The 19,842-nt window shown below is 38.2% G+C and overlaps 1 protein-coding gene across 1 annotated transcript in view; it reads right to left on the minus strand.

The window, feature by feature from the left end:
* GARS1 (glycyl-tRNA synthetase 1) overlaps positions 1–19,637 on the minus strand; it is a 34,940-nt gene extending 15,303 nt beyond the window's left edge. The window contains exons 1-8 of the mRNA XM_074367288.1: positions 19,337–19,637; positions 12,463–12,564; positions 11,676–11,778; positions 10,486–10,627; positions 9,463–9,551; positions 8,999–9,075; positions 5,455–5,600; positions 2,770–2,919 (exon numbers count right to left, since the gene is read on the minus strand). Coding sequence (XP_074223389.1) covers positions 2,770–2,919; positions 5,455–5,600; positions 8,999–9,075; positions 9,463–9,551; positions 10,486–10,627; positions 11,676–11,778; positions 12,463–12,564; positions 19,337–19,558 — 1,031 coding nt within the window. The 5' untranslated portion in view covers positions 19,559–19,637. The remainder of the gene's footprint in view (positions 1–2,769; positions 2,920–5,454; positions 5,601–8,998; positions 9,076–9,462; positions 9,552–10,485; positions 10,628–11,675; positions 11,779–12,462; positions 12,565–19,336) is intronic.
* Between the last annotated feature and the right edge of the window lie 205 nt (positions 19,638–19,842).

Here is a 19,842-nt window from a genome sequence, read left to right on the forward strand (position 1 = left end):
GTACAAACGACATAGAATGATACGGAAAATAGTTTTTTAAGAACAGATTGATACAGTTTCTAAACTTAGGAAAACCTGGGCAAACATCAGGCACACACGAGAAATGAGATACTGACCAATGACTTCCGAGTAAAATGGTTTTCCTTAAAGCATTAGCAAGTCTTTATAAAATGTATACTAAATGAAGCTCCTGATACTTACTTTTCAAAAAATGGGAAATTAAAGTGCATTGAAATTGTTCTTTAGCGTCTATAACTGTTTGATTTCTTCCTTTTTACTGCTCTGAACAAGTAAATGACTGATAATGGCGCCATACAGCTGGTGTCTTTAGAGTAACAGCTTCTTAAATAAAGTGTTATTCAAGGCAGAGGACATAAGGCATGAATCCAACAAGTTAACATCAAGCTGACTGCACAATGATGAAATAAATATGCACATAGTAATGGTTTCCCAAAGAAATTTCCCCTGAATGGCAATTTAGTAGCTATTTGGGGGAAAAGTGTTTCAAGTTAATTTTATGAGTCAAAATCTCTTCTTTAACACACAGACACACAAGACACACACACACACATTTACTAGCGCACTTTCACAATCATCTCAGATGTTTCAGAAGTAATGAAAAATTGCTTAAACTGGTCCGAAAAATACATGAAATGTATTGCAAAAGAGTTTTCTCTTTAATTTTATTTTTTAATGGTATCTCTTATTTGGTCCCACAGCATTTATGTCTTAATTGTCTTTCAACAGCAATCAAACATCTGTGTGCACAGAAATATGAGAGACGGAGAAGCACTATGTCTGCCCTCAAATAGCTTCTAACTGGGATGACAGCAACAGAATATCTAAAATGAAGGGCAGACAGAAATAAGGACCTTGCTCAGATTCCCAAAATAATCTGCTGCCAAAGTCTTCCCATCTGTTCTGTCGAATAATCCCAGCTCACGGACAGGAGATGGACATCAGCACTAACACTGACTGCACCAGCTCTCAGAGACTGTACCTGCAACTGTGAGGACAAAGGCATGGAAGATAGAGCCAGCTAATCCAAATAAAATTAAATCAAAAAAATATTTCACATCAACAAGCTAATACTCCCAACCTGAACCAAAGAAATCATAGCTATACAAAGACTCACCACGTGGTAGCTCTATGTCATCAAGAAGAAACTGTAACACTAAACCAACAAGTCCCAGCCCTACCATGGAGCGAAAGCCACGGGAACACTGACTCGTGGAAGGATGAGTGGACGTCTAGCCAGGATCCTGTAGAGACACGTGGCAAAACCAGCCAAAACCCAGGCAGAACGCTTTGAAGTGAAAATGACCAAGGAATAAAACGTTAGGAAGAACTGAGGCCCTCTCCCCAGTTAACTCTGGGGACTGCTCCTCAGTTCTGAGTTGGTTTTCCTATTTACCACTTTTTACTCCACAGGCCCCAGGTTTTGCCTTACTTCACAGTCTTTTATAGTCTTCCAACAGCTAGTCTACTTGATTTAAATCTTCTCCAAGACACTGGCTTTAAACAAGCTCAGTCTTTCAGAGCTTCCTCGGTATTCTGAAAGCATGCTCGCAGACATTACTGGAGCAGAGGGGAAGCCCAAAAACAAAAGGAAAAAAATATGAAGAAACCCAGACACTGAGCAATAAAACAGAACAAATCTGGCAAGTCTTTCATTGCTCAGGTTTCTGACTACCTCTTCTTTCTGCAGCAGGGCCCAGGGGGGTCCTCCCCACTGCAATTCCTTTGGTCGTGCAAGCTCTTTCGTCCGTGAAAGAGCCTCTGTCTAGGCCATACAGCTGAAGGGACTGATGATCCAGTTCGGTGAGAACACAGGAGCATTTCCTCAGAGGGTGTCAAGGGGACTAACAAGATTAGGCAGGTGCTCTGGGTGCTTTGATGTAGAGTCAAAGGCTGAAATATGCTGACTGATGTCTGTAATTACAGCGAGTAAGAAGAGAGAAAACGGGTGGGGCACTGGGGCTGCAGAAAATACTCTGGAGTCTAGGAAAGTTAAGTTTCCCTACATATCCCATTTTTGTATGGAATTTAAGAACTTAAGAGATGATATCAGTAAGAAAACGTACAGAAATCACAAAAAGGTTAAGTCATAAATAGCTAAGTCACAACCAGTTTCTAAAGAAAAACGTCATGCAACAGTGCCAGCACGCCTTCCCACACGTTCCGGGATACACCTGACAAAGGGAGGTTATTAGAAAAGACACAAGGGAGTGTCTGAACTAGGGTAGATACAGGTCAGCTCGCTGGCTGCATTTTCTTCATAAAGGTTCCCCAAATATCTGGAGGAACACCAGCTGGTTACTGAAACACTCTCACTCCCAACACCAGCAATGCTGTTTGCCTTGGACACCTAGAATGATCTTCCAGCCATAACCATCACCTCCTCCCCAGTCACCCTACACTGATCTACATCGCCATGCCAAAACTGCCTTGGTATAGGTAACCAAGATCCAGCTATCCTCGAAACCTGTGATGAACAAGGGGAAAGGATCGTTTGCATCAGGTGTGAAACTCAAGCTATTCTTCACCCCTATTCCTTTCCCTTCAAGTTCATTTCAGTCACTCAAAACTGCCCGTCATCCCAGAGATTATGTTTGGTTACAAATGTAAAACAAGCTTGTTGGGAGGATAAAAATAAATACATAACCAGGTAAGAAAGAAGCAGACTTGTTTCAAAACAGCAAGCTTTTGTTTCCAAGTCAGTCCCAAAGTCACTCACTCATTCCACCAGAAGAACACCACGAGCAGTACCTGACTCTGATCAGTCCAGATCGAGGGGAGATCTCATTTCTAAAAGAATTTCCAATCTGGGCAGCAGCAAAAGGCAACTTTCCTTGGTTGAATTCTAAAAGTCGTTTGAAATTCAGGAAAATTCCCTGTGCAGTTTCTGGTCTCAAGTACCTATAAATTTAAACACATCAGTCTGTTATGAAAAAAGAAACTGTCTCCCTGTAAATCTGAAATTCTAGATGCAAATCCTTAAAGTCCTAAATATACTATTTTCACACAAAACTGTACAGGCCCTAAAACGAAGTTTTAGAAATAGATATTTTTCTTGATAGCAAACATTGTCACACAAGTGTTAGAGAAGGTATCAGGTGATTGGTACAGCAGCGCTATTTTCAGAAATGTCATTTTATTTAATCACTCCAGTGAGTCAAACACGATCTTCCTTACAATGTCTCTCAAATCTCTGATATTCTCCTGACAGATCATTTACTTTAGAGGCAGATGGCAATTTTAGGTCCTTCTGAAAATACAGTAAGTACATGTCAGTTAACCCACATATATCAAAGCACAACTGTGGAGCTAAGAAGGCAGGATGGGCTCACATTTAACATTAGACCTCACTCGTCATGAGCATCACACCCTGCCAGGCTATTTTCCAGGTTTTCCATGTATTTTCTCCTTTGTACCCAGAGACAGAAAGAAATGGAGAAGTCCAGAATGATCAAATCTTTGTGGTAGTTGACATTTTCAGCCAGAGGCCCCTTCTGTATTCCACCACATTTTAAAGCTACAGCCAGTCAAGCACGCCATGACACTGTTTTCTTCCCAATTTCACAGAAAATATTCTGTGCAAAACATCACACAGAAAGCACTCCCAACAGCCTACTTCAAAATAAAAATTTTATGAAAACAACTTTAAAACAAAGAAAAAATAAAATAAAATTTTACCCTCTTCTCACTCTAATATACCAACACTTTTCATTTTGTGTTTTTTTCCAGATTTCATCCAAATGTAAGAATAGCTACACTTTATACGCATATTTATTAAGTTGAATGTAAAATGAATTCTTTCTTTTATACTTTTCCATTATCTAAGAAATTGTAAAATCTTCTCACATCTAACAGTTGTGAAGTATTCCACTAAAATGAGTTCTATAATTTAATCATCCTCAAATTATTGGATATATAGGTTATTTCTACTTTTTAAAAGAATTTTTTAATTGAACTATAGTTGATTTACAATGTTGTGTTAGTTTCAGGTGTACAGCAAAGTGATTCGATTATAAATATATATACAATCTTTTTCAGATTCTCTTCCATTATAGTTTATTACAGGATATTAAATACAGTTCCCTGTGCTATACAGTAGGTCCCTGTTGTTTTATCTGTTTTATATATAGTAGTGTATATATGTTAATCCCAAATCCTAATTTATCCCTCCCCATCTCCCCGTTTTGGTAACCATAGTTTGTTTTCTATGTCTGTGAGTCTGTTTCTAGTTTGTAAGTTCATTTGTATCACTTTTTTTTTTTTAAGATTCCACATGTAAGTGATATCATATTATATTTGTCTTTCTCTGACTTACTTCCCTTAATATAATAATCTCTAGGTCCACCCATGCTGCTCCAAATGGCATTATTTCATTCTCTTTTATGGCAGTTATTTCTACTTTTAATTTATATACTCTTGATAAGTACAGCTTCCTTTCCTTTTGAATTATTTCCTTTGATAAACTCACAGGAGTGGGAAGGCAGGTCAGAGGTTACGGCCCATTTTACGACTCTCCATATGTACTGCCAAAAGGAAAGGCTCACTCTTGGCCTCTTTCCACAAAATATCCCAAATTGACCCACTGTCTTATTAAAATAATTTCAAAATGCATTCTGTCACAATCAATTTTTATTATTCTTCAGTGTCTACTCCAGGGAACATGATCTATCCAGCCTCATCTAGCAAAACCTACCCTCTCTTACCCTAAAATGAGACTATAAGAAAAATATCTGATGCTATGAAACGGAATCCTTTGACTGAATTTGTTAACAATGGAGAAGGAATCTGGAAATACAGATTCTCCTTCTGGATCACAGTGTAAACTATTGAGATTTTCTTTACTATATCTGTAAAAACCACATTTTTTGAATCAACAAGCCAAATCTATGCTGTCTAACATGGTAAGCCACTAGTCACATGTCTATTTAAATTTAAATTAATTTAAATTAAATAAATTTAAAAATTCAGTTCCTCAGAAGCACTAGCCCCATTTCAACTACTCAACAGCCACGTGTGGCTAGTGGCTACTAGACTGGACAGCGGAGATTACAGAACATTTCCACCACTGCAGAAAGCTCCACTGGGCAGCGCTGACCTACACTAAGTGGTTTGTAAAGTCTCCTTCAGCGGTAAGTTCAATGACCTTCAAAATCATTCTTCAACTATCTCTCCTGCCCTGTGCAACTATACCTACAAGTTACGATGATCAGACTTTTGTGTTTATTTTATGGCCAAAAAGTCATCATATATACTAAAAAAAATTGTATTCAGAAAGAATTAGAAGAAATAAAATTTAAAAATACATCTGTCTTTATTTCTCATTCATATATTTATTTGCATTTTCTACAAATCACTTTTCAAAAAATTTCCTTCATGGCTGATACTGATATTTATCTTTTATTACAAGCAATTTTATAAACAGTAAGAGATACATACCCAGGCATGTTTCCTCCAGGCCCAATGAAGGTCTTGAACATTAAGTTAAAAGACACCGGAGGGGACAGATCATTTCCAGTAATGGGGGATTTTACATTATAGTTCACAAAAAGATCTCCCAGTTCTTGCTGTCCATAGTTCTCGAGCTAAAGAATACATCAAGGAAATAATTAGTGTAAAAGACTAAGAATAAAACAAAGCATATGATAAAGTATTATATATAAAACCCCATCCATCATTAAAACTTACCTAAAATAAGGACATCAAAATTAACATAACCTTCAAGAATTCTAAATTAAAACTATTACCAGTTTAGACACTTTCTATTTACCAACGGAGAAATGAAATATCTTTCTCAGGCCGACCTAAAATTCATATCTTCACCATTTTACAGTGAAAGGTAAGGCAAAACCTCTCTTGTTCAATTATAATAGCTTTTGTTTGGCAAGAATCTGAAATCATGTAAATAAGTTTTCACAATTGAATTTTACCATTTTGTGCATATTTAAGAGTCAAGTGCAATTTTCTATTAATTAAATGTGCATGTAACTTTCCTCTCCCAGTAAGTATTAAGTTCCTTAAAAGTAGAAGCTGTGTCTGAATCGTTTCTGCATTGTCCAGTGCACTGTACATCCTGCACACTGATGATCAACGCCGAACAATCTAAATGATTATGACCTCCAATACAAAACCAAATGACTATGACAAACCATCTCATTGTAAAGAAATTTTAAAACTTTAAGAAAAATCTAATAGAAACAAAATAATTAGATAAATCAATTTATGGTCATTTGGGGTCAGAAAAGCCAGGGTAAACTGCCCAACTCCACCACTTATGAGTTGTATGATTCAGGATCAAGTGCTTACCTAATCTGAGCCTCAGTTTGCTTATCTGTAAAATGGGGAGAACAGAATCTACCTCACAATTAAGGGCTACTAAAAAGATTAAATAAAATAATATATGTAAAGTACTTATCACAGGGCCTAGCACACAGTACCTACTCAAAATGTAACTATTACAATATATATTTGCTCCCCTCATAAATCCAATGGACGTTTTCATTCCACAGAAGGGTAACCTACTCACACTAATAATGTTCGAAATTTGAATGAACAATTAAAAATTAAGCTGTCTAGAATTTATTTCTATAGAAGTTCTAGGGGCAATTCACAAAATGCCATATTTAAACCATTACCCAGGAGACTGGATCAATGAGGAAACTGTCCCAGTGACTTTAAGATACAAAGACTATAAACATAAACTGGTCTCCCTACTCGAGGAGAAAGTCAAAGAATCTGTGAAACACCTCCGTTTCCAAGGCAATTCAAGAATATACAGTGCTTTTCAATAGAAGACATAAAGAAAAAAAGAAGTCAGAAAGAAAAGATTGTGAGGATACAGACAGGAATCAAAATCTCTGTGGAAGGGAATTTGGCAACATCTAGCAAAATTATATGTGCGTGTACATTTGACCAAGCAATCCCACTTCTAGGAATCTATCCCAAAGATACAGCAGCAAAAATATAAAGACACAAGCACAAGCCTGTATCTGCAGAACTATATGTAATAGCAAAGATGGCAAAGGCCATGTCCATCATCAGGGGACTGGTTCTATAAACTAGCAGATCTATACAATGGAGAACTCTGTAGCTATAAAATGGAATAAGGTTTATCTCTATACAGTATTCTCGAGCAAGCTTTGAGATCTTCTTAGTTATATGAAAAAAGAATGCGGAGGATTAAGTTTTTACAGAATGCTTTCATATACCTAGAAAGGGGGGCATTAAATTTCTACATGTCTTCATTTATATTCTGTAAAGACAACAAAATAAAGGTTTTTTTCAAGTTAAAAACTAGTACCTATGGGGTTGGAAGGGAAGAGGGACAGACACTGGATCTATTTGAATATACATTGTTTTCAAGATTTAAGTTTGGATCTATGAAAATTTTTTTGCCTTAACTATAAAGTTAACTTCGAAAAAATGAAACCCTAAAAATTCTAACTAAAATAAAATAATGGATTAACTGTATATCCAGTTGGTGACTGAGATATTCAGAGAAAATGGCTCCAAGTGACTTCAAACACTTAGGCTTCACATTACTGGTGTACCTCTTAAAGGAAAAAAAGAACAAAAAAATTTTTTTAACTTTTTTCAATATTCATGCCGTTGATGGTAGTGTTGGTAGTGTTATTCTGAGACAATATGTATAGTGTGGGATAAAACATATTAATAATTACGCTGGTGTTGCTGAGAACTAGAATTTGTGGTGTGGGTAAAGGGGACACAGATTTAAGATTAATAAAGTCAAGCCCCATAAACCAAAATAAGTTGCCAAAATAGATTAAAAAAACAGATTTATTCTGTATAGTACAGGGAACTACATTCAATATCTGGTAATAACCTTTAAAGAAAAAGAATATGAAAATGAATATATGCATGCATGACTGGGACATTATGCTGGTCACCAGAAACTGACACATTGTAACTGACTTCACTTCAATTAAAAAAAATAAGTTGGCAGCGGAGTCAATAGCCAAATTAAGAAGTTTTTCAATTTAAATGAGGAAGGGGAAAAAAAAAAACTTCTCAGCTGATGTTGGAAAGCTAGATATCACAGAGGAAAGTTAGCATGTTTTAAAAAATTAGGGCAACCGTGGATAAGCATCCAGTAATTCTCATGAGAGAAAAGCAGAGTTAGAGAGTCCTACATTCAGCCTCACTTATTTATATACCAATGTAAGAAAATATGTACATAAGCACAGTACCAGTTGTTGTTTTTTGTCATCCAAGGAAGTAAATAAATTTAAGAAGTGGACCCTGGCGGGCCTCATGATCAAACACAGAGTTGGAGAAACATACTTTGCTTGAAAGGATAGATGAGGTAAGGAATCAGCAACATTTACATATGGACACGTGCATCTCCCTAGGGCAAAGATGTGCAGTTTTCATCATATTTTTAAAGTAGTATGACTCAAAAAGGGATAAGCATTATTTCTGATATAGAAGGTATTTCCACACTTGGTAGTCAAAATAGATTATCTCTATGGTCTCTTCTGCCTTCTCTAAAATTTGTCAACTTAAACGTAAACTATAAAACTGTAAGTCTACAGGAACAGCAGGGGCCTGCTCCAGCAGGTTCTAAGAAGAACAGCACGTAGTCAAGGTCAATGCAACCGGAAGTAGGTCAAGTGGCAGTGCTCATATAGATACCTGCCCCAAATCTCCACACTGAATGCTATTCACCATTAGACACTCCCCTAGATTTTGCTATTAAATCCAGGAAACTGGTTTCCAAGAACAGAGAACTAATCTCATGCCTATCTACACTGACTTGCTACTTTGACAGAAATAAAGGGTTAACCACAAAAGGTAGAGAGAGAAGAAAATAATGCAAAATGAGATGATATGAGGAATAGAGGTAAACTCTCCTTCTTCACAATTGTGACCACGTCGACACAACATGGAATTCAACAGTTATGAAATGCTGAAGGACAGACAGCACCTAACTGGGTTACTGTGATAACGTCTCTCAAGCACTCACCTGGGCCAAGACACTTTCCATCTCTGATTTCTTCTCAGCAGAACACTTCTTATCAGACATCAATTTCTGTAAATGAGCTACAAGAACAGTGTTGGTTCATATCAATTCCAATTAACGGGAAAAAGGACAATGCATTTTTGAGTTTCAATGCTGGGCAGGAAAAAAAATAAATCCAAGGATAATATTCTTAATTTATATGAATCCCATAATTGACTTTTACAGGGACAGTCATGATATTGTCTTGATTGTTTTGGTGACTTAAATTTCTAATTATCTGTATACAACTTTTTTTTTTAAATAAGGGACTTGATCTGAATACTTAAGACCTATGCACCTTACTCTTTGTATGTTGTGTTTCAAGAAAAAAATTTAATGAAAAAAATCTGGGAGAAAAGTTCAATCCAAACTCTTTGTTTTGATCAATCCTATCTGAAAGGACATATATCTGAGATGAAGAACCATACCTTTCAACAGATGGTCAGCACGAAAACATTCTCCATTTTTTACATCTTTCACCATGAAGTCAGCAAATTTGTCTACGTGGCCAGAAGTCCTAAGTTAATGAATGCCAAACCAATTTGTCATTTTCATACAAATTAACACACAGATTTTAACCTGATAAGACAATCTCCCTTCTACATGTTTATCCACAGTTTTCACAAACCTGTATGGACACTGGTATTATCTCTATACAGTTCCTATTCATGAAGCAAGTAGCTAAAGAATAGGGTGTCCTGATCTTTTACATCCATCATCAAGAGTTCAACTTGTTTAATTTTCTGAAATTATTAAATGAGAGCCTAAAGTATACAAACAGTGAAAACCAGACCTTTAACAGGCAACGTTAAACGAAGTGATAAGATAACAAAATGGTAAGAAGTCCTCTTTCATTTTAATATTTGAGAAATCCTGCTTTTAACAATGTTGGCAGGAATAATTTAAATTTCTGCATTGAAACTTTAATACAAATAGTAGTATTTGATTTTAAATGTGTACATTCCTTTGCCCAGAACTTCTATGAATTTACATTAAGGAAATAATCAGAGATATACATGAAAATTCACCTATCAGGATGTTCAGTACAATCAAAAACCAGAAACAACGTAAATGCCTACACTAATGCACTTGCTAAGTACATTATGGCACATCCATAAAACAGAATACTATACTGTCATTAAAAATACTTTAGAAAAATATTTAATGACATAATGTTCACCTACATTATGTGAAAAAAAGCACTGTGCTACTAAAATATTCATATATATTTATATGGGATAATCATATAGGGACTTAAAAAGAGAGAAAGGATAAATAAAACATCTTTAACATGGCTATCTATGGGTAGTGGGTACATATTTTCTTTGCATTTCTTTATTTTCCAGATTTTTACAATGAACATGAGAAGTTTTTTGTTTTCTTTTTAAATCAGACGTAGCTACTTAAATATGCATATTAAAGAATTTCAGCCCTCAAAGTAGAAACCTTACTTTAAAACTGGCTCAGGGGTAAGCATGGTGCAATCAATCTCCAGGATCTGTTCCTCTTGGATAAAGTGCTGCCTCCAGGTCTGAATAATATTGTTTTTCAAAGCACACCCAACTGGCCCAAAGTCATAGAGACCACTAACCCCTGTAAAATAGGAGAGGAAAACGTGTACTTGACCTTGTCACTCTACATAAATCAAAGCAAGGAGACATGGAAACTGACCCTTATCAGACTTCACATACCCCCTAAAAATGTGTTCAAGTCAACCCTTCAAATCCCTCAATGCTGAAGAGCCTTACTTCCAGCTACCTGACAGAAGTAAAATTAAAAAGCTCTTACTCCATTCACTATCTCCATATTTGACATTTCAACTAGGACTAGCAAAAAACTAAGAACAAAAGAAGTTCCTCCATATATAAGAAACAGAATGAGAAAGTGGATTAATAGTTTTCTGCCATGGAAGTTAGAAAACCATTTGTTGCATCAGCTGAATAAAAATGATCTCAAATTTTAGCACCCAAATCTCTAATTTATTCTTAGGTACCCGAGCCACTGTTTAAACCTCAAGAAGTTAAACATTTAGAGATCTGCTCAGAATAAAACTCAAATCAAGTTTCAGTGGCAAAGTACTAGAAGTCTAATACTGTTGCAATGATCTCTGTTAACTATGAAAAATATCGTTCCACATTACCAGTAAACTATATTCGCCTGCATACCTTTATGTAGCATTCAGAAAGATGCAGAGAGGGGCTTGCACATCTATGAAGAACGTCTTCTCCTGGCAGTTGCCATGTGAATAATCTAGGAACTACGGGTTAGCACTGCCCTCGTGTGGAGGGGCACAGTACAGCTGGCCGGTGCTACAATGGCCCTCTACTGCTCCCAGGTCTCCACTGGGATTTTTAAGAAGAGTCTGATATGTATGTGGAGACATCAAATGCTTAATATCCAGGTTCTCCAAAATTCCCTAAGTCCTAATGGGGAAAAGTTGTCTTCAAGCATAAGTAAGGCGGAGAGAAATAAGAACAGATATCACACCAAATGACCGACTCTATACGAATGAAAGATATCTATGCTCTGTTTTGTGTGATCTGATACAATTAGGTATCAGCTGGCATGCTGTGTTTTGGACTGAAGAACAATATTAAAGCTACTAACAACACAACTGTTCTTTCTCTCATTAATCCCTTACCTCCATAAATAGCAAAAGCTTGATCGTAGAAAAACCTCCTCTTCAGGGTATCTTCCATTTTTGCTCTGTCTACAACGTCATCTTTGGGCTGTAATGCTAGCTCCTGTAAGGGATTTTTAAAGGGAAAACATGTGACTGGAGGAGTGAGTGAAAATTTCAATTTATACATGTGAATTTACTTTATTCCTCAGAAGAATTCAATATAAAATTTACCAAAGAGACAAGATTTTGATACCCTTAAAACAACAGAAACCCTAGGGTTTTTTCCTCTTGGAGTTACAGAAAAAAATACCCTTAATTAATTCTTTAGGAAAGTATATAATCATTTCCAAGATAAGGACTATGCTTACTTAGATGCAGGTACTGATAAACAATATCTGAATTTTTAATGGATCACTGTAGCGAAATAGTGACTTAAAACTCCAAACTATTTCAGTTTGGTGATGGAAGATTTACTACTTGAAAGGTCTGGGAGCAGGTATCAGGTGAATAGAACTTTTCCCTAAAACAAATTTTTTTAAACAATATAATCATTATTTTCAGGTATAGGAAAACTCATAAAGGAGAGGACAGTGCCTTCCAGGGAGACTCATGGAACATAACCAGTCTAGGATGGGTCTGGGGGGAGAAGGGGCGGGTCAGGGATAAGGAAAAGCAGACACTTTGAGTTACACATTGAAAGGATGAGGACTCCGCTATTTCTTCAGAAACTCCCACCAAAGAGACTAAATAAACATGAACTATCCTACATCTCCTTACGTTCCTTTTTGAGGATCCCAAAACTCACCTTTGCTTCCAGAACCCTCTTCCGGGCTTTGAGCTCAGCCACTGCTTTGTCTACATCCACTTGGGGTGCTTTATCTTCTTTAAGTTTTCGCACAAGATCTCCCTAGCCAACAAAGAAAATCTGTATTCAGGATTGATTTAGAAGTCAAGAAAAGTTAGGAAGGTGTTTTTAAGCATGCCTTTTAAAAAGTATCTGTGTAAGAATGAGGAGATTCAAATGTTTGACTGAAGATCTTTGCCTTCACCATTTATAATCCTGCAGAATATACAGACAAGTACTTAAGTAACTATGCTTGTAAGGTGATTATTACTGGTTTGTTTGTTTGTTTTCTTTGTGGGGAGGGGACACACAGAGGAGAGAAAAGCATTGATAAAAAGCAAAAAGCAAGATTAGTACTGAGAACACAGAAGAACCAATAAACAGACTACCCTCTCCTGGAATCTCTCTCCTTTCTTGCTTACAAAGAAATGACTGTCTCAGTTTTCCACATACTTCTCTGGCCATTTCTTCTCAGTCACTACTGGCTTGTCTTCCTCTGTCTTTTATTGTTGGAATTTTTTTCCTTGCTAATTTCCTTAGACTACTTTATTTGCTTTCAACAACCTACCACATGTACACCGATTTCCTTACAGTAATGTGTTGGAATAGGTAATCTGGGGAAAAAAACAAAACACATAGTCTGGGAAATTTCAAGTAGAGAAATTAAAGTTGCCAAATTAATAGAGCCCTTGGGTGCGCAAAAGAAGCAACAGCTCTCTTAAGTAGAACTTCCATAGAGGCCTTTTAGGATTTTTACAGATTAAGGTCACCAAAATAATAAGTACTCAACTCAAAATTTAAAAACCCCTGAGGAAAGAAGCCATCATGACTGAGACTCAGCAGAAATGACAAGTAACCAAATGAGATCCTTTAAAAGTATTAGAATGACCAAATATACTTTTTAAATGCTCAAGATGTTTAAAGTAAAATAAAAGGAAGAATAAGAACATGAGCAAAGAAAAAGAGATTATCAAAAACAATCAGGCAACTTGAAAAAAAAAATCACACAGATCACCTGGAAATAAATCACTGATATTAAAAACTCACTGGACAGTTTAAATAGCAGATCAGACACACCTGAAGAGAGAATTAGTGACCTACAAGACACACTTGAATAAATCATCCATGGATAATCCACGGAATGGAACAGAGAGACAAAGAGTTGAAAATGTAAATAAGATAATGAGATACAGAGAAGAGAATGAGAGTCTGACATTCATCCATTCAGAATTCCAGAAGAAAAGAATAAAGAAAATTTGTAAGAGGTAGTGTTTCAAAAGATAATGACTATGAATTTTTCTGTAATTGTTCAAAGACATGAATTCTCAGATTTAGGAAGCACAATGAAACCCAAACCATATACAAAACAAAAATTCATCCCTGTATAAGCTGTGTAAAACACAGTGCTTAAGAGGCGTTAAAGACCTGGATTTTAATCCCTGATCAGCTAATTGTGAAACCATGAGCAAGCTGAAACCTCTTCAGTTTCCTCAACTGCAAAATCAGGATGATAATACTTACCTCACTGAACTGTTATAAAGAGTAAATGAAAAAATATACGTAGAATATCTTCAGCAGAACCTAACACACAGTAGATATACAAAAAATGATAGCTGCTATTATGCTATAAAGCACCTCAACTTGGCTGGAGCCAAATTATTTTTTTTTATATTTCAAATCCAACTACTTAGAACTATATTATTTTTCTCTGTCCCAACCTTGCTCCTTCTCCTGTGCACTGTATTGCTCTCCATCTGTTAATGGCAAACAAATCTACAATTTCTCAAACAAGAAATGTCAAGTTATCCTTCTTTACCTCCAACTGCTGGTCAATTTCACCTGAGCATTTCAAATCTAATCTCTCTTTTTCATTCCTCATGGACTAGATTGCTACAATAGATACCAGTTTGTCTCTCATTCAAAAATGTCCTCACCAAAAAAATAAGGTGGGGGGCCTCACTACGATTACATCTGGCCCCAAATGACTCTAATTCATGTCATTTCTCTCCCACCTTTGTAAGCCTTCTCTTCACAAACACACAGCATCCCCAATTTGGTGTCTGTTCCCACCCTCATACCTTCAATAATTTTTATCCTCTTACGCAAAGGTGCTTCCCTTCATTTGATGAAATTCTATCACATCCTTTATGAAGCATTTCCTAAATAATGCAACCTTACAATCATTCCCTGGGGACATTTCTCCCCTTGAAGCCATATTCAATTAGAGGCTGGATTTTCTCCCACATCCCTTTGACCCTCAGGAACTGGAAATGCGATATATGTCCACTTAGTCTCCTCTGTACTTTCAAACTGATTCCTCTTTTCTCCTTTTAAAACTCCAGCTCCTTCGAGGGTCCTGTCATCATCCTTTCCCCTTGTAGTTGACATTTTCCAAGCTCCTGCCTACTTCCCCTCATTCAATGACAGTCCCTTTTTCCTGCAGTCCATGCTACTTTAGAATGTCCCGGTTACGAGGTGAAAAAACTGTTTACACAGATCTGAACCTAAAACCGAACTCTGCTTACATACAATCAGAAGCATTTTCCCAGTTTTAACATACACTGTATTTTCCAGGAATGTACCCAGGAAAATATAATTTAAAGAAAGACTAAAATCAACTAGACTTCAATTAAAAAAAAAAAAAGGAAGACTATTTCTTGCTTTGTTCAAAATTTTACAAAGTTCTTATTTGAAACAAAAACCAACCAACCATGTGACCAGTGGCAATGCTGCTGTTGTATCTGAATAAACAACACAATATACCCTTATCAGTATGCATTTATAGCAGCTGCATTCATAGTAAATCTACGTATAGGTATAAACATCTGCTTACTTCAGTGTCACTTCCACTGGAGTCATACCCCAAAATTTACATATTGAAATACATGGTATTTTATTATAAATTATTTATTTATTTGTACTGTATTTAGAGCATTATGTGTATACATATGTTTCTTTAATTACACTTACATAGATATTTCACATGAATTTCATTACAGGGTAGTAACGGGGAATTCCAAAATATCTACTGTAAAAGGGGACATCGGGTCTTAGCTGAGAGCCACTGAACTGGTTATTCCTCATTCTCTTACCGCATACAAATAAGTCTGGTCTGTTAGTACACTAGCAGTTTTTATTCTGTCGTCTCGACCTCTCTAGCTAAAGCAACATCCTCACCTTCTAACTTTATTTTAACCTCTTCTTTACATGTGTAACGCCTGAAATCACCCTATCAATGGACTGGCTTACTTATTTACATGTATTTTATGTGCCCCTGTCATTATAGAGTAGTCTCTATTAAGACAGGAATTTGGGGAAGTCAATTCTGGCACTCAGATATTTGTTGCCTGATATCACAACCTAAACTGAGCACAACACTAAGCACTTAGTACGTGGTAAATATCTACTGTCTTATTCTTTGCTCATTCAGTGGTTTTTTTCCCCCTTCCTCCACCTGTCAGAACGCTTATCTCATAAATGTTCACTACCAGTGCTTTCTGACAGGGATAAGAACCTCATGAGAGTCTGTGTTCTGAAGAGAGGCAAGCAGCTCTTTTTGAATGTCTATCCCAGTGTGTCAAATGCTGGCACTCCCGTATCTTCTTCTGGAGCTTTTCAAAGGGGGCTGGGCAAGCAAGGCCACAAGTAAGGGTAAAAGTAAAGGTAGGAAGAATTTAAAATTAATTTTCCTGAATCACTTTTCCGTCTTTTAAAGTTCAGGTATGTAATTAGGCACACATACATTCGGGGAGAAGCTAGCTATCAACAGAAGCGGACGCTATCACCACTCATCTCATCAGAAAAAGTAAGTACTATGAAGCTGTCAAACTCACAGCAGCAGATACAAATTTTCTAAAATTCTTTTCTTTTTCCCCGAATTGAATTTTATTATTGACCACAAATACTACCAGTTGTTTTCCTGAACTGATTGTCTCACTTCACTCATTTTCTGGAAAATGAATGAATGCCCAATACCCAAGACTGAATGACAGCTGTCTGTCAGACATTTTACAGTGTCCCGGGAAAAGCAGCCGGTAGGTGAGCTTGCAACTCCAACAATCGTTAGTGCTTTTCCCAAGACAACCATCATATTTGGGTATGCTTTATGCACACTTCCCATTTAGTCACACAGAATTTTCCAAAGAGGTGTGCACAAAGGTCTGAATTTAACAAAATTAATCATTTTTACTGCTTTGTCAAGAACACTCTAAAGCAAAACTGACTTTCTTTTAAAACCGTGAGAGTGTGGCAGAGAATATAATGACTTGGTTTAGTGTTCCTGACTTGAAGGGCCAGCAGTTTTACTCACCATGCTTTGCACCTTCGGTGCAAATGTCAACACAGTGAAAAATACAAATGACATCTTAGTTCTATTATGAAAATGGCTCAGGCCTTGGAGACCTCCAAGGGTTTGCAGATCACACTTTGAGAACCACTGCCCTAGAGCAATAGTTCCAAACAAGACACTCCAGGACAAACTTTTCACCAATACATGGTAAAAAAAAAAAAAAAAAAAAAAAAAAGGAGATAAATGTATTAGCTAAACCTACTAAATATAAAAAACTGTTCTTTATTCTGAGTTATGGTCTGCCTTTCTGGCCACCCTATACTAATACCAAGTTTTTTTGGTTTCTTTTTAAAACTCAGCTGCCCTAGGGTGCCCTTTTTCAAACAACAGTTTTCTAGATGCTCTGAGGCCCTCCTATAAGCTCCGCAATTAAATCATCCAGGAAATAACTAAGAATATGCCATGGGAAAATACATTTCAGTCAATCAACAAACCAAACCTTCAAAAAAAAAAAAAAAACAACTGCAGCATCCTCAGAGCGCAGCAAACTGGCAAATTTATATGAAATACATATTTATATGAAACACATGGTACTAACAAGACCAGTTGTTAAGCACCTTAAAAATACCACCCCAAGGATGTCTCCAATTGTACAAACTTCACATTGCAAATATGTAAGTAAAATGTGTAAAGATGACAATGTGTCTCACTTCCTCATAAGCGGGAAAAAAAGAGAGCGGGGGGGCGAGTTTAACTCAATGATCTTTAAATTCCCTTCCAGCTGACCCTGGAATCAGTGTGATTCAAAGTTTCAGGTAGTTAACTGATATATGTGTGGTCCTGGAAAATTAGGAAAAACAAAAACAAAACAAAACCCACAAACTAACTCAGATTAACTTACATACTCAGAAAATATCTTGAAGTACAAAAAAACTAACAATCAAGCCAACATTAACAATACACAAGATAATAATAGCATCAGAAAGTCGTCTTATCATCAAAGTTCACTTCAGTTAACTAGTTCTACAGTCTTACTACAACATGGGTAATTTGCACTGCAGTTTCAGGCTAACGTGGCAGAGGGAGGGGTCTGGATGTGTGTTTTTCCAAATTAGATATATTCTCCCTTCTAAAGTGAAGGATATGAAAAAAGAAAAAACAAAAAAACCTTGGGAGTTACAGAAAAGACAAAGAAACCACACCTAATTTCATTTGGGGAGGGTGGGTGGAGGGAAACGGAGAACAAGCATTCACAGCGCTCTGATACCAAGAGTAAAGGAGAAATTAAGCCAATAGTCAAATTTCAAAATAAAACGCTATTGAACCAGTCATCTCAAATAAGAGAGAAGTAGATAAAGTGGCAGAATTTTCTGAATTTTCGGCAGCTCTGCCCCCAATGAATTATTTCCGAGAGAGAGAGAGAGAGAGAGAGAGAGAGATCGATCCATCCTCCATCCTCCACCCTCCCGAGCTAAGGCAAGTTATTGCATCAGGCGCCCGTGCATGAGAAACCCGTTCGGTGTTTACTACTAGGTCATACATCCTCGGGGTCCTATTCCGAGCTTTTGGCTCTATCCGACTGGATGTGAGAATCCCTCTGAAATGATCTTTTCCTTGTCCTCTCTAAATTCTGATAATCCATGCAGTGCCCTAGGAAAAGGAGGCCTGCATTAAGTCCCCAAGCCCTCCAGCCCAATAAACCTCCCTCCCTTCCGCAAAATCAAATTTCAAAATGTTCCATACAATGGATGGCTGGTTTTACAGAGTAACTCAGCAACATTTACAGCTTCCTCAGCTTACGATCTGAAAGCTCGCCCATTTCAAATGGCCCTTTCGGAACCCAGAAAAGATGACAGGAGCGAAGGACGATGAACTCACATTATTAGAAAAGAAAAAACAAACAACAACAACAACACAAGTTCAACACCTCCCCACATCCACGTTTCAACTATTTTTATTTTCCCAGCGGACCACTCAGCTAACTAAGCAGTGAATGAAGGAAGACGTCTAGGAGCAAACACTATTCAAAGCACCTTTAAGATTAAAAGAGGGTCAGGCCGTAAGAAGAGAGAACCCGCAGCTTCGGCTTGTAATTGACCAGGAAAGAATTAAGAACCTCGCCACCCAGGGAACACAAAAAACACAGCAAGGATTGGAAAACTGAAGTTGGGGTTATTGGGCTAGGACAGGAGAAGAACCAAAGGGTCACAGATCCCAGCCCGATCAGAGAGGGAAGAGGCAAGCACAGTGGGAAAGGGAAACGGATCGCAAGGGGAGGAACGCAGGATGTCAGAGGGAATCTGAGGGAGCGACCCAAAGAGAGGGGAGGACAGGGGTCCATGGGAGCGCAGGTGGCCGACGCACGCGGAGACTTAGGTCCAAAATGAGGGAGTCGAGGAAGATGCCAGGAAACCAAGGGCTTCCAGAGAATGAAGGAGAGGGGTAATCGGCGAGGTGGACTGATGCCCGGGAAGAGAGAGAGAATGAGCAGGAGGCAACTAGGGCGAGCAAAGTCGGGGATGAAGGGAAGGCGCGGAATGCCGGTACCTGCTGGCGCACGGCTAGCCTGAGAGGTGCCAGCACCTCCTCAGCCCCGGAGCCGTCCATGCTGCTCCGGGAGGCGGCGGCGGGGAGCGAGGTCGGGGAGCGGGCGGGCTTGCTGATGGGTCGGCAGGGCAGGAGCGGAGGCCGGGCCGGGAGCCGGGGCGGCGGCGACAGCAGCAGAGCGGCACGGGCGGCTCTAAGCAGCGCAGGGCGCAAAGTGGGCATGAGCCGGCGGGCCTGGGAGGTCCGGAGGGGGCGGTGGCGGAAGCGGCGCGCGCGGCACGGCCCGGAGCATGATGAAATCGCCGCGTAAACGCCGCGGCGCGCGCGCAGCCGCACATTCCCCACCGCGCGCCGCGCCGCCGCGGCGCCATTAGCCGATTCGACACAAAACCCCGGAAGGACCCGGTATCCTTCAGAGCCCCGAGGATCCTTGCTCCACGTTGGGCGCACGGGAGGGCTGCAGGGTCCCAGGTAGACACCCCCCCGCCACCTCCGCCGAGCATACG

The sequence above is a fragment of the Camelus bactrianus genome, chromosome 7 (assembly GCF_048773025.1).
Source record: "Camelus bactrianus isolate YW-2024 breed Bactrian camel chromosome 7, ASM4877302v1, whole genome shotgun sequence".
Classification (NCBI taxonomy): Eukaryota; Metazoa; Chordata; class Mammalia; order Artiodactyla; family Camelidae; genus Camelus; species Camelus bactrianus.